This window comes from Dryas octopetala, chromosome 9 (assembly GCF_963921425.1).
Source record: "Dryas octopetala chromosome 9, drDryOcto1.1, whole genome shotgun sequence".
Taxonomy (NCBI): Eukaryota; Viridiplantae; Streptophyta; class Magnoliopsida; order Rosales; family Rosaceae; genus Dryas; species Dryas octopetala.
The window spans coordinates 12,969,273-12,983,724 of NC_141374.1; the positions used below are offsets into that span (position 1 = coordinate 12,969,273).

Genomic DNA, 14,452 nt, shown 5'->3' on the forward strand with positions numbered 1-14,452 from the left:
TAGTAAAAAAGTTTTCTTAGATCTCTTCTTCTTATTACTCTGTCGTTGATTTGTTAAACAAATAATAATCATCCCAAAATTTTACTCAGTCAGTCAATCCCCAATTTAATTCCACCTAATTCTCCTAACACATACTTCAAAATTAACATTATATATATATATTTTTTCTTTATCTTGTTAACATTATATTATTGTAAACACATCCAATTATTAGTAAAAAGACAGTCCAATTATCATATTAATAAGACAGGTGTCGGACAATAAAGTTATGCATAAGAAATCTAAGTTGGGGGCCTAATTATATGCAGAGCCATGGGTACAGCCAAACACACACATAACCAAATTGTGATTGGTTTGTCCTTACTCTTGTCCACGTTCTCTGATCAAAAAAAGCTTAACAAAATTTTAAAGTTTAAGACCCAAGCAGGCCCTCGTACGCTTATCCACAGCACTAAATACTAAATAGTACTAATTAATCCCATTGTTAATTAAACAAACAAATGCTGACCCGAATTCACATTGCTTTCTGTCATGCATTCCCACCAGGACAAATTTGTGTACAAACTTTAATTACCCAAGCAGAATAATTTGTAGTACTGGTGTTTGAATGCAAAGGCAAAAACAAAGGCCAAACAACTCTTGGGTGGTTAATTGGGTTGTTTGCTGCAAAAAGTTTGTGAATCTCATTGTTGGGTCTCTTTTCTTCTTACACTGTTTGATTTGATAATAATTTTGTTTTAGAATATATGCCCGTTAGCATCACCAAAGACTCAAAGAGTTTTCTCACAAAAAATAAAAAACAGTTATTGCTCTCTTTCTTTTTTCTCCCATCAAGGGAGGATAAATGTATTTTTTTATAAAAACTCAGTAATTACATTACAAAATTACGATTACAATTTAAATCACGATGAAAATTAAAAGTAAAGAGAAACGTGAAATGAAACCATAATTCTTTCACATTATCATTTTATGTTAATTGAGTTATAATTATAGAAAATTAGGATTAAATACCAAATATCAATAGTTTTTTAGTAAAGCAGCAAGACACTAATTTTTTTTAGTTTAGGTACTAATTTAGAGTAAAACATTTTGGATTAGGTCACAAATCCGTTTGTTATACAGTTGTGACTGTCGAACAGTTACAGTTGTAATTGTCGAACAGTCACAGTTGTAACTATTTAAAATTTATAAAAAATCAAAATTTTTAAGGGTTTCATAATTTTGATTTAGGTTTGGGGAATGAAGTCCTATAACCCAAAGACTAAACATTAAAGTTTAAACCTTGCAAATATTAAAAAAACAACAAATCAATAAAAAAGTTTTGATTGTTAGACAGTCACAGTTTGATATAACCATGTTTTTTAAAGTTGGTAATTAAACTAAAATTTAGTACCTAAAGTGAAATGACATAAATGTTTTAGTAGTTGAAATGAAAAAACATTATAATTTGGTATCTAAAGTCAATGGACCTTTATAATTATAGGCAAGGTATTAAATTTCGTCGAAAATTTCGTTTTTTTAGGGTTCCGAAATAGAAACATATGTTTAATAATTTTTTTGGAAGATTTCGGTGAAATTTACAGAAATTTTACAAATTTTCATATTTTCTTTTTTCTTCAACTTCAGAAATTCACCAAAAATAGCTCAAGACTCCAAATAATTCACCAAAAAATTCTACAGACTCGTATTGATGAGTACTAATTTCCTATAACCTCAAAATAGTCAAATTGCTTTCAAAAAAATTATGAAAAATCCTACTCTTATAATTTAATTTTGAAAAAAAAAATAATCGCCAAATTCTTGAATTTTCATTTTCTAAAATTCATTTTCACACAACTAAACTCTAGAACCACAATCAAAGGTCTAAGTTAGTTAAAATAAATTAAAAAAATTTCTAATTCCTTTAAACAAACCTTAAAACAAATTTGAAAAATTTAAGTAACAAAATTACCATAAGCCAAAATTTGGGTTGTTACACTTAGTAAAGATAAAGCTTGGCTAGGTGAGAGACACGAGAAAAAAGGAAGGAAAGATTAAAAAAAAAACTGAAGAGAAAGGCATAAGGAAATAAAGTAAGGAAATAAAAAATGAAGGAGGATTTGGGGCCTTTGGACAATTGGAAAGAAAAAAAAAAGTTTGAGATTTCGTTTAGTTAGTTTAAATCTTAAACTTTAATACATTTCTAAATAAAAAAATAATTAAAAGTATCTTACAGGGCCTAAAACCTAATATCCTAGAGAATATAGAGTATATAGAGTTTAATGTATAGATTATAGAGTATAAAGAGTATTAGGGTATATAGAATATATAGAGTATTAGGGTTTAAATTTTAGTGTATAATTAAATTATACAGTATAAAGAATATACTAATTTTGTTTATTCATTATACTAATTTTATTTAACAGTATTTGCTCTAGCGCGCATTAGATTTACCTTATATCACATAAAACCTACTATATATAATTTGATTTCTTCAATGTTTTTTATTAATTTAGTAGATAATATGTTAAATAAACATATGGTAAAGTTTTATTAAAAATTTTCATATTTTGATAGCAATTTTCATCGTTTTCGTCTAATTTTTATCGAAATTTAAAAATCTTTAAAATTTCCATCGAAATTTCTTCGAAATCTAAAATTTAATTCCTTGATTATAGGTGTGCAAATTTGTTCTTAATAATAAAGTTTTTACTTTATCAAAAGACTATTTTGTCCTTACATCTTTTTACTTTTAAGTTACATAAGGAAACATTTTTGAAACGTTCAAAGATCAAAAGTCCAAATAATTCCTTGCATTTCTATATTAAATTAGAAACTAATTAATGGAAGGTGCTTCCATGTATACAAGAAATTTCACATCTTCCTCCACAAAAAGACCTCATAATTGACTTCTCAAGTAGCATCTAATTCCATTAGACCAAATATAACATCTCTTAATTGATCACTAGACAAATTAGTTATAATTAAGTGCCATTATAGAAAATATTATTTGGTATAAATGATCAGATGTATACCATATATAAAGCAATGGTAGTGATTGCAACAAGTCAAGGACCCAATTTCTTTTTTCTTTTTTTGCCATTAACATCAATCATTATACTCTTCACTCAACTTGCTAAAAGTTGACATCAATCTTAAGATAAGTACTTGTTTGGCATTGCCATTCAATCTAACACTTGAACCACTTTGTCTATAAGAGAGAGAGCACATAAAGTGGCCTTGCCATTCAATCTAAATTGGTCCCAAAAGCAACATATAGTTTAGGTTATATAAATAGTATATTTATGATCAATCCTACCCAAAACAAAAAAGAAAGAAGCTTAGCATTATGTGATGTGTGACATTAAAAAAGTTGGGATTAAATTTTTGAGTGAATAAGAGAGAGAGCAAATAAAGTGGTGCTTGTGGGAAGGCATCTTGGATTTGATAATCATATATGAGTATGATATATTCTTGTAGGGGGACAGAGAGTTGCTTAAGTTGTTAAAAGATGCAAAGTAGGGAAGAAGACTACTTAGACTAGTCATTTATTTAAAACCAAAGGTGGGTTTAAACAAATCTTCACTTAACTTTTCGTTGTTCTTCCGAGAGGGGGGAAGAGGTAAAGCACACCTAAATCTGAGCTTGTAGCTCTCTCTCTCTCTCTTTAATATAAATATTTGAATGTGGGATTTCATTGTTTGTGTACTACATCACAGTATTCCTTGTCAATAAAAAGTAAATAGAATTGACTTAGCTCCTTTAAATTAACAACAATTTGATGGGGATGCGGTAATTAATTGCATTGGAGTTCTTCATAATTGATTAGTTGTGCTTGTTTGATCGATTTAAATTTTAAACTATCTTGTTTCATATTTTGGTTTAGTTATATTTAATACTGATGAATGGTTCATTTCTTAGAATTTACCCAAAATTTTTTATGTAATTAAGAAGTAAAATCTAAACCCTAAGCTCTAAAAAGACAAATTTTCACCATAATGTAATCAATTATGTCGAGCCATGTAACAAAAAAAACATGCCGAGCCTAAAATCTACCGTGAATTATAGACTTTATAAAGACAATTCTACACTACTAAGATAATAAGCTTTGTCAGAAATGTGATTAAAAACCTAAAAAATAAGCACAATGCTCCCTATGAATCAATCCGTTTAAAATCTTTTTGATTAACACTCATTGCTAATCTATCAATGCCCTATTCTGCATCACAATATTTCATATTTGTGATAGATTCAGGGTCTTTAAATTGGTATCAAGTAAATATAAGTAGGATACCTTAATATGTGAGTAATATTTTAGTATGATCGTTATATCGTCAAGTAATATTATAAATTTATTTTATTTTATATTTTTTGAAATAATAAGTGTATATTTATTAATACAATATCTAAAAGTATAAATTTATTGATTATTTATATTATAACACGTAGGTTAATAAGATCATATGCCTTGTTAAGGTCACACGCAAAATGTTTTCTTATTTCTATTGTGTCAAGCTCGGGCAATGCCCAAATCTTTGCAATTTGTCCATAGCAAAACGACGCCGTGCTATTTGCAGTCGTGCTAAAACGAAAATATTTTCTTGCAGAAAAAGATTACGTGGGAGCGAACTGAAAGGAAAGGGTGACTACACGTGGCGCGCGACGCAGAAGAAAACCCAATCACATAGAGCCGGAAATGGGAACTCTGCTGACGTGTGCGAACAAGGACCACCGAACCGCTCGCAGATTGTCCGGGAAAAGAAAAGGTCAAAAAAAAAAAATCAAGATCCAACGCTTACCATGTGTTACCGAGGGCCCCACCCACATTACAGAGTGGCACACAACGTAATTATCAGACCAAAACCATTCTATTATTATTCTAACCTCCACGAAAATCCATAAATGAAAAAAATAAAAAATAAATTAAAATCCCCCCAAAATTCTGCCGGGTTTTTTTTTTTTTTTGGCCAAGAAATTCTGCCGGGTTAACTCAAGCCAACCCTGTTGCCTGCTTCGAAGCAGACAACGATAGGGACGGCGACAAACGGAGCGGCACAGCTTGATGGACCTCCGTTACCCCAAACCACACGCATCCCGAAGCGCCGTTCAAATCAGCAAATCATTGGTAATTAAAACGCCCCTCCCCCTTTGGCCAAAAAAAAAAAAAAAAAACGCCCCTCCCCCATCCCCATGCCGTTATAAAACGGCGCGTCCCCTTTACCGCCCACCTCTCCGTTACGCGTTCCGTCCTCTTAACCTCAACCTCCGGTTACTTAACCCAACTACGGTTAGTGAAGTTCGTACTATTACACAGAAAGGCACAGAGAGAGAGGGTCAGAGTTAAAAGCAAACAAAGAGTCGCGTATAACAAACAAGACGCGCGCAAAGCGGTTTGGGGATTCTCTGTAACGGCGTTTTCCTCCTGGATTCCTCCTAGAGAGAGAGAGTGTGAGCAAGTGTTTTTGTGCGAGTTTTTTTAGAAAGAGAAAGGGCGAAAAGCGGTTTTGCGGGGCTGAGGAAGGCGGTTTTGTAACGGTTGCAGAGGAGGGGATTGGCGGTTTTGGCGTAACGGTTTTTCGATCGTGAATCGTTACACGGAGAGTGCGTGAGCGAGAAAAAGTGGAAGTGCTGCTGGTGCTGCTTGGTTGCTGGTGGAGTCGAAAAGCAAAGAGCTTTGTGGTTAAAATCGTGTTAACGGCTTGATAATACTCATTATTATTGGCGGTATTTATTATGCTTAATTATATGTATGCATTGAGCTCAGCTTTTTTAGCTTAGAGCGAGAAACACAGACACAGAGAGAGAGAGAGACAGAGAGGCAGACAGAGAGATGATGGCTAATCGAGGAGGGTCGTTTTCGCGGCCAAATGGTTCGATTGAAGGTAAAATGGCCGTTGATTTTCTCTCTCATTTTTCTCAAACTTTGCTCAATTTTCCCGCAAATTAAAAATTTTATTTATTTATTTATTTATTTTCCTTTGGGGTTTTGGTTTTGCAGGAGATGTTCTGTATTCTGAGCTATGGAAGGCATGTGCGGGCCCACTCGTTGATGTCCCTCGCCACCGCGAGAGAGTCTTCTACTTCCCACAGGGGCACATGGAACAAGTAAGTTCTTCTTCATCTTCTTCTTTTTTTTTTTTTTTTTTTTTTTTTCTGTTTATGGAAGTGTTATATTTTCGTTGAAATTGAAACCCTTTTGCTATTTTTGGGGGGGTTTATATGTATATATAGTTAGAGGCGTCAACACCAACAAATCTGGAAGTGAATCAGGGGATTCCGCAGTTTAACCTTCCCTCAAAGATTCTTTGTCGCGTCCTTCACGTTGAGCTACTGGTATTTCCTCTTTCTCAAATTCTGTTTCTTAATTTCTGTTTGGTTACTGAGAAAATGAAGGATGGATGGAAAGTAGTGAACTTTTGCTTTTGATTCCGGAAAAGTGATAAGTCAGATCAGCTGGATCCATTAGTTGAATTTAGCTCCAGTTGATTAGGAGTTATAATTTTAAAGGGTCCTTGTAATTGGAAGTCTTGGACTTCATAAAATATATTTTTCTATTTTCTGCATTTTCTCAGAAACCGAACGAGTTAAGTATAATTTGTGAAAGTTATTTATTCGGCAAGAATTTACCTTGAGTTTTCTGAAATTTTAGGCTGAACAAGAAACGGATGAGGTTTATGCACAGATTACTTTACTTCCAGATGCAAGTGTAAGAACCAATTGTGCTTCTTTCTGATTTCAACAGCTTTCTATATTTGGGCAGCAATTTATTTGTCCTTAAGTTCTAATAGTGTTAATATTTATGTTTAGCAAAACGAGCCCACTAGTCCCGATCCTTGCCATCCTGAACCTCCAAGACCGACAGTTCACTCATTCTGCAAAGTTTTAACAGCCTCTGATACAAGCACCCATGGCGGGTTTTCTGTTCTACGGAAACACGCCACTGAATGCCTTCCTCCACTGGTATTTTTCTTTTGTTTTGCCTTTTTGTTGACTTTTCCTTTAGTCTTGATATTTCTTTGATGTTGATTTCCATGTCTATATCCTTTTCACCAAGTGTGTATCTTCTTTTTCAGGATATGACCCAGTCAACCCCAACTCAGGAATTGGTTTCCAAGGATCTTCATGGTTATGAGTGGCGATTTAAGCATATTTTCAGAGGTGATTTACTTCGTCTGATTTGCACCCTTTTGTCCCAAATGTGTAAACATTCAGACATGATGTGTGATGGACCAATTAACCTTATCAATCCTCACTCATGGTTCCTCGATCTGTAATTAACTGAACAGGTCAACCACGAAGACACTTGCTTACAACAGGCTGGAGTACTTTTGTTACTTCTAAGAGATTGAGTGCCGGGGATTCCTTTGTATTTCTCAGGTATACATTTTGCTTTTGTAGTCCCTTTTTTTTGTCCTTTTATTGGTTGTCAACCAAATTTAACACTGCCTGAAAAATAAATTCTCCCCTATGGTTATTGGCTATATAGATTTCCAATGGAACAATCATTAAACTATATAAGATTGGTTGCTCAGGGGGGACAGCGGGGAGTTACGTGTCGGAGTTAGGCGTCTTGCTCGTCAACATAGCAGCATGCCATCATCTGTGATCTCAAGTCAAAGCATGCATGTAGGGGTTCTTGCAACTGCATCTCATGCTGTTGCAACCCAAACTCTCTTTGTAGTCTATTATAAACCAAGGTATGATGCATTAATTAAATCTGACAAACTTAAGATGACTTTTGTGTTGAATCATTCGCACCAGATTTCTCATATTCTTTCATGATTCCCTTTTAAAATGTCCAGGACAAGTCAGTTCATTATTAGCTTGAATAAGTATTTGGAGGCTGTTAACAATAAGTTTGCAGTTGGAATGAGGTTCAAGATGAGGTTTGAGGGGGAGGATGCTCCTGAGCGAAGGTAGTAAAAGTGCAAAACAGGATTGCTGTGAGAATTGTTCTTCCCTTAAATGTGTTTATGAACTGTCTAATGTATTCTTGTTCTATGTTCTTTAAATTTTATAGGTTTTCAGGGACAATAATTGGTCTCGAAGATAAATCTCGTCATTGGGCAGATTCAAAATGGCGATCACTTAAAGTAAACTCTTCTTACACTTAGTTTCTTTTCTGTTACCTTTTCTTTTTGTTCCTTTTTCTTTTTCTTGTAATATTGTTCCTCTCTTCCCCTTACCCTTCCCCTTGTGCACTGTCTTAAATGAAAATGGTTGACCTTACTTTTCTCTCAGGTTCAATGGGATGAGTCTGCATCCATTCCAAGACCTGACAGGGTTTCACCCTGGGAGATAGAACCTTTTGTGGCTTCTATACCTGCGAGTCTTCCTCAACCAGCTGTGGTGAAGAACAAAAGGCCTCGACCAGCCACTGAAATCCCAGCTCATGGTAGGACTTCTTACTGTATATTATCTAGTAACCAACCAAACAACCTCCCCCCTTTTCTTTTCCTTTTTCTTTGCCTTGGACTATTATAAGTTTTCTAGCTCTTAATTCTGTTTTATTTGGATTATAGATGCTACAAGTTCAACTGCATCGGCTCTCTGGAATCCTGGGTTGGCACAGTCCCATGACATGACACAACTGAGTGTTGCTGCTGAAGGCAAAAGAAGTGAGAACCATGTTGTTTGGCACGATCAGCAGACAGATGTTATCAGCAATAGCAACTTTATCTCAAGGACTCAGACTGATGGTGGCTGGCTATCTTCTCATGCAGGTGGTTCTCAGCATATCTTTCAGGATACAATGGAGGATAGTAAAAGTGTTTCTGCCTGGCCTGTTTTGTCTGGATATTCAACTCCAAAATCATCAAAGCTGAAAAGTGACTCAATGTTTGACCATGTTGAAAAAGGGAGGAAAACTGAGACTAGTTGGCGATTGTTTGGGATAGATCTCATTAATCATTCTACGAGCTCCCCTTCTGTGGAGAAGCCACCTCCAGAACCAATCAATGTATCTACTAGAACCACTGAAAGATATGTTAGTACCTCGTTGGCAGCTGAGTCAGACCTGAAATCTGACCTTTCAAAGGCTTCTAAAGAGAGCAAACCTGAGCAGTCACCAAAAGAGACACAGAGCAAGCAGAGTTGCTCCACGTCTACCAGAAGTCGCACCAAGGTGCTCAAAGTAGAATTTGTTTTTTCCTTTATTTATTTTCGAAGTTGCAACTATCTATATCTGGAGTTAGTAGACTATTTAGCAGAGTTCTGATTTATGGTGCTTGGACATGCCAAAAGGTTCAAATGCAGGGGATAGCTGTTGGCCGAGCAGTGGACTTGGCAATGTTGGAAGGATATGACCAGCTTATAGATGAGCTGGAGGAGATGTTTGATATCAAGGGACAGATTGGTCCACGTAACAAGTGGGAAATTGTATTTACTGATGATGAAGGAGATATGATGCTTGCGGGTGACGACCCATGGTCGTAAGTATTCTTTAATACAAAAGTGTTGTAAACGGTTAGCGTTTGGATTTTCTAACATGTTACTTGTGTTAGTTTTAATTCCTTCGTGTCATTTTCTTTGCAGGGAATTCTGTAGCATGGTGAGAAGAATCTTTATATGCTCAAGTCAGGACGTGAAGAAAATTAGTGCAGGGAGCAAACTGCCTATGTCTTCACTAGAAGTTGAAGGGACTGTAATAAGCTCGGACTAACACCAAGCTGGTTGTTCTTTTTCTTTCTCTTTTGTTTTTTTGGATCTTTGGGACATGGTTTTTTTGTTTGTTTGTTTGTTTGTGGAGGAGACTCTTCTTAATTTGGTCAAAGGAAAAAAGAAAAAGTTTGAAGTTGGAAGTAGAGAGGACATTGGCTAATTGATAGCTCGCTTTTTAGAGCTAACTTACAATTTGACTGGGAAATTAAAGGGGTCTAATGCAGCATCTGTTGGATAGTGGATAGGATTAGAATATGTGAATATATTTAAAGCTATTTTGTGGTGGGTGGATGAGGGGAGGGGGTGGTGAAGTCTTTGTTCCATGTTGTTGTAAATATGTGTACTTTGACAGTGTAATCTTGGTCGTTAGTGAGTGGCAGTATGCAAATGCAATCTTTTTGTTGCTGTATTTTAGCTTTGAATGAATGATTTTTGTAATAATCAATGCGATTTGTTTTTCCCCATCCAAATTTTTGTGCACATGTCGCTTCTTCTTGCTGGTGGTAGCGAGCACTCTTGTTCCTCTCTCCCCCTTTTAGGTTCCACCTAAACCCCCCCACTGGAGCTTTTAGGTTAGCTGAAATAAGTAGGAGGTAATTTAATACCCAGTGCTTGAAAAAATATCTGGAGGTGGACTGTAAAAGCATTGAAGCTGTGATCCATATACTTGCTTTGGGCTAGATTATGGACTTGTATACCAATAATATATGGGTAATGGGTACTTTGAGAGGTTGTACCTCGTAGATGCTGTTTCATTTGTTATTATCCTTTATGGGCTATGCTGTTATTTGATGGCCCAGAGAGCAAACCTGTATAAGGTCCATTAACTTTTTATTTTGAAGTTTGTTTGGAAATTGCAAAGAACCACTTAATTTTCAAGTAGTGTTTTATTTTGAGAGCAGTTTTGCTCACCCCTTTAACTAAGGTGTATACTAAGGTGTATGTTTACTTCTCTTTTAAAATGTTGTCATGTGTTTAAAAAATTAATTATGAGTTAACCCAAAATTATTTTATTTTATTTTTCCTTTGTTTTTCCCAAAACCCGGTTCCCCCCTTTCTCCTTTTTTTTTTTTTTTTTTTTTTCTTCTTCTTCTTCTCCATTCTCTCCATTACCCCGTGCTTCTCTTTCTCATGGTTAACCCAGAATATCATAAAACCATTCTATACAATAAACAAATCATACTACACTTTCTTCCTTAAAAAAAAAAAAATAATAATAACTAGAAGAACACAAAAGAATAAAATAGAGAAACTGGGCTTGGATATACCAATAATTATGGTTGTGATTATGAATTTATGGATTTTGGGTGCGATCACTAAATTGTCTGCAGTTGTAGCAGTGATCTTGTTTGGTAATTTACATGCTCTATGTTCAACTACAACTAGTAGTGTGCCAACAATTTCAGCTTCTCCAGCCGTTTTACCATATGGGAATGGGAACGCAGAGCATCACCCAACATGTCCTCATTTTTCCCTTCTCCAAGTGCCCAGAGGCCTCTGAGCTCCGTAGAATAGTCTCCTAATGCACAGGCATTTGCACCACTGCCAACCTCAGGGGAGTTTGTGGGCAAGGTTTCATCCGCCAACTCCAATTTCAACCTCAACCCTACTCTTTTTGTTTGTGATTATGAATTTATGGATTTTGGGTGCGATCATAAATTCATAATCACAACCATGTATAATTATTGGTATATCCAAGCCCAATTTCTCTATTTTATTGTTTTTTGTTCTTCTAGTTATTTATTCTTTTTTTTTTTTTTTGGAAGGAAGAAAGTGCAGTATGATTTGTTCATTTTATAGAACTATAGAATGGTTTTATCATGTTCTGGGTTAACCATGAGAGAGAGAAGCACGGGGTATGGAGAGAGGAGAAGAACAAAGAAAAATAAAAAGGAAAGGGGAACCGGGTTTTGGGAAAAAACAAAGAAAAAAAATAATAAAATAATTTTAAGTTAACTCTAGTTAATTTTTTAAACACATGACAGTATTTTAAAAATGAGGTGAGCATATACCTTAGTTGGGGGTGAGCAAAACTACTCTCTTTTATTTTAGGTGTTGTTACTCAGACCCAACTTTTTTAAACCTAATACATTTTTTATATTCAAAATTAAATTTAAAATTACAAAAATTCATTATCACACTTAACAAGTTTCTCAAAAATACCCTATTAAAACCCAATATCATGACCAACTTATTTTATTTTCTATACCCAACAACACACCCAATTAATGGTCCCAACACTACCCCCGCCACCTTAACACCATAACCACCACCATTTGACACCAACACATGACCACCACTACCCAACTTGAGGTATTTTCATTAAATAGAATATCTCTAGCAGCCCTCCACCTCCCTCTCTCTCTCTTCTTCATATTGAAGCCGACCTGAGGGACAAGTTCCACTACTACACAAAAACAACCAAGAGGCAAACACCTCTTGAATTTCTCATAATCCAAGATTATGGAGTTGAAATCACCAAATGATCAACTTGAGAAACCCAAACAGATCAACTTAAGAAAGTCACAACCCACTTCTCAACTTTTGCCGGTAGTTGATCTTTTTGGGTTTTCCAAGATGATAAGGTGATTTCAACTCCAAAATCTTGGATTCTGAGAAATTCAAGAGGTGTTTGCTTTTTGGGTATTTTTGTGTAGTAGTGGAACTTGTCCCTCAAGTCGACTCCGATATAAGGGAGAGAAAGAGGGAGGTGAACGGCTGCCAGAGATATTCTATTTAATTAAAATACATCAAGTTGGGTGGTGGTGGTTATAGTGTTAAGGTGGCGGCGGTAGTTTTGAGACCATTAATTGGGTGTATTGTTGGGTATAGAGAATAAAATAGGTTGGTTATGATGAGTTTTAATATGGGTACTTTTGAGAAACTTGTTGGGTGTGATAATGAATTTTTGTAAGTTTAAATTTAATGTTGAATATAAAAATGTGTTGCGTATACTGATAAAAAAGATGGGGCCGAATAGCTACACCATTTTATTTTTTGCCGGAACGATGAGTCCACGATACTATGACTCCTTTTTCATATTCAGTATGCACCATCTTGGGAATGAGTTAGCCTTAAAAATAAGACACTCATACAATGTAGAAATCAATGAGAATCACTCATTGAGTGTGCCATTCTCATTTCCTCGAATGAGCTTATAATAATTTTTAATGACTATATTACCCCTCATATCATTTAATGATAATAATTTTAATGACTATTTTTTATTGGAAAACACCCTTTATATCTTGAAATCTTGGAGCATTTTTAAATATTGGAATGAGAATTATTGATTGTTATTACTTTGAAACGGGTCTTATCTCAACATATTCATCCGTAAACAAACCTTACTTAAGAGTAAAGTTCCAACAGACATTAATGGTGGAATTAATGGTTTAATTAAGTGACGAAGGGTGTAACATTGTAACTCAACCTAAAGTTTGTTATAATAGGAATTCAATTTACAAATTTAAACTCGTCACATTCAAGATTAGAGAAGTATTTGTATTTCATAAGAATTCTTACTACATATATTTTTTGAAAACTTGGTGGGTCATTCAAATTTTAAGGATGGCACTTGCTGAATGGTAGTTGGAAGGTGCTGAATGACAGTTACTTGCTCCATTATTCTCAGGATGACATGTACGTGAAACATCCTCAGACGCTTCCTCTTTTAGGACGTGTTACATTTCACTTCCATTTGGAGATTTGACATTAATCCGTTCAAGGTGCCACTCTGAAATGGAAAGCAATGACTAATGACAGCGCCATTTGGACCATGATAATTTGGTTTAATTTGATTGTTTTGGAGTGGGTTGTTCATTGCTATCTGCTATGTGCATTTCATGACTATAGTTGAGACTACCAACTGGCCATTAATCTAATAATATGAATTCGTTCGTCTTTGGTACGATAGCTGGCCATATATAACAAACAACTCAAATAAAATCTCTTAAGTTGGAATTCTCTTTTCTCAAATAAAAAGACTTAAATATAGCACGTTCCGTAAACAAATTCTCAGAAGCTTGAGAAAGAGACAGTAATGCTGTACATATATATAGTGGTGGCCCATGAAAAAACCATTACGTCCTGGACCTCCTCACATTGCTATCACAGCTACAGCTACAGCTAGCTACCTCCAAATTGACGGCCTGGAATTGAGCAATCCCCAATGTCCAAGGACAGCTCCAAGCTCAGTCGACCTAGCATGTGCATAACAGTAGGCCCTGCCCACCATTATTCTCATAAAATAATTAACAAGGCAGGGGCAAGTGGGCAATGTGACTGCAACCAGTCAGTGATAATGTATGGACTTCTTTGCGCACACACACCCATGCATTTGACGTACACCGTATCTTTTAGAGAATAACTTACCTGCTGAAACGGGATACACAGCTGGTATCTCCTCTCTCTCTCTCTCTCATTTCGGACAAAACTTACCTATCACGGTTGTATACACTCTTTGTGTCTATTTCTCTCGTTATGTAATCTAACACATGATGAGAGAGATAGACATAATGTTATATACACTCGTTACATGGAAGTCTTTTTCCTCTCCTCTCTCTTTTTTTCTCTCTCCCTTTCTCTTTCTCTCCTCTCCTTCTGTTCTTTTTCTCTCACTACTGATACACAAGCCTCTCCTATCACAGTGATAGCGCAGTAGGTTATTCTCTATCTTTTATAATGGGATCACAAAAAATATCTCATCCAATTATTTGTTCTTGTGGGTCTCATGCCCCTCACTTCATATGAATCTCGATCATCTAATGCGACTTCACTTCCAGCATTATTTCAAATCAAATTCTAAAGACAA

The 14,452-nt window shown here is 35.3% G+C and overlaps 1 protein-coding gene across 1 annotated transcript; it reads left to right on the forward strand.

Annotated features, from left to right (window-relative positions):
• The first annotated feature begins 5,321 nt into the window (after positions 1-5,321).
• On the forward strand, positions 5,322-10,080 carry ARF9 (auxin response factor 9). Its single transcript, XM_086255938.1, has 14 exons — positions 5,322-5,861; positions 5,978-6,084; positions 6,211-6,312; positions 6,629-6,685; positions 6,787-6,939; positions 7,053-7,137; positions 7,266-7,356; positions 7,512-7,676; positions 7,782-7,895; positions 8,000-8,072; positions 8,221-8,374; positions 8,502-9,103; positions 9,223-9,410; positions 9,514-10,080. The coding sequence occupies exons 1-14, from the start codon at positions 5,810-5,812 to the stop codon at positions 9,638-9,640; spliced, it is 2,070 nt and encodes a 689-aa protein (XP_086112064.1). The 5' UTR covers positions 5,322-5,809; the 3' UTR covers positions 9,641-10,080.
• Positions 10,081-14,452: the final 4,372 nt, after the last annotated feature.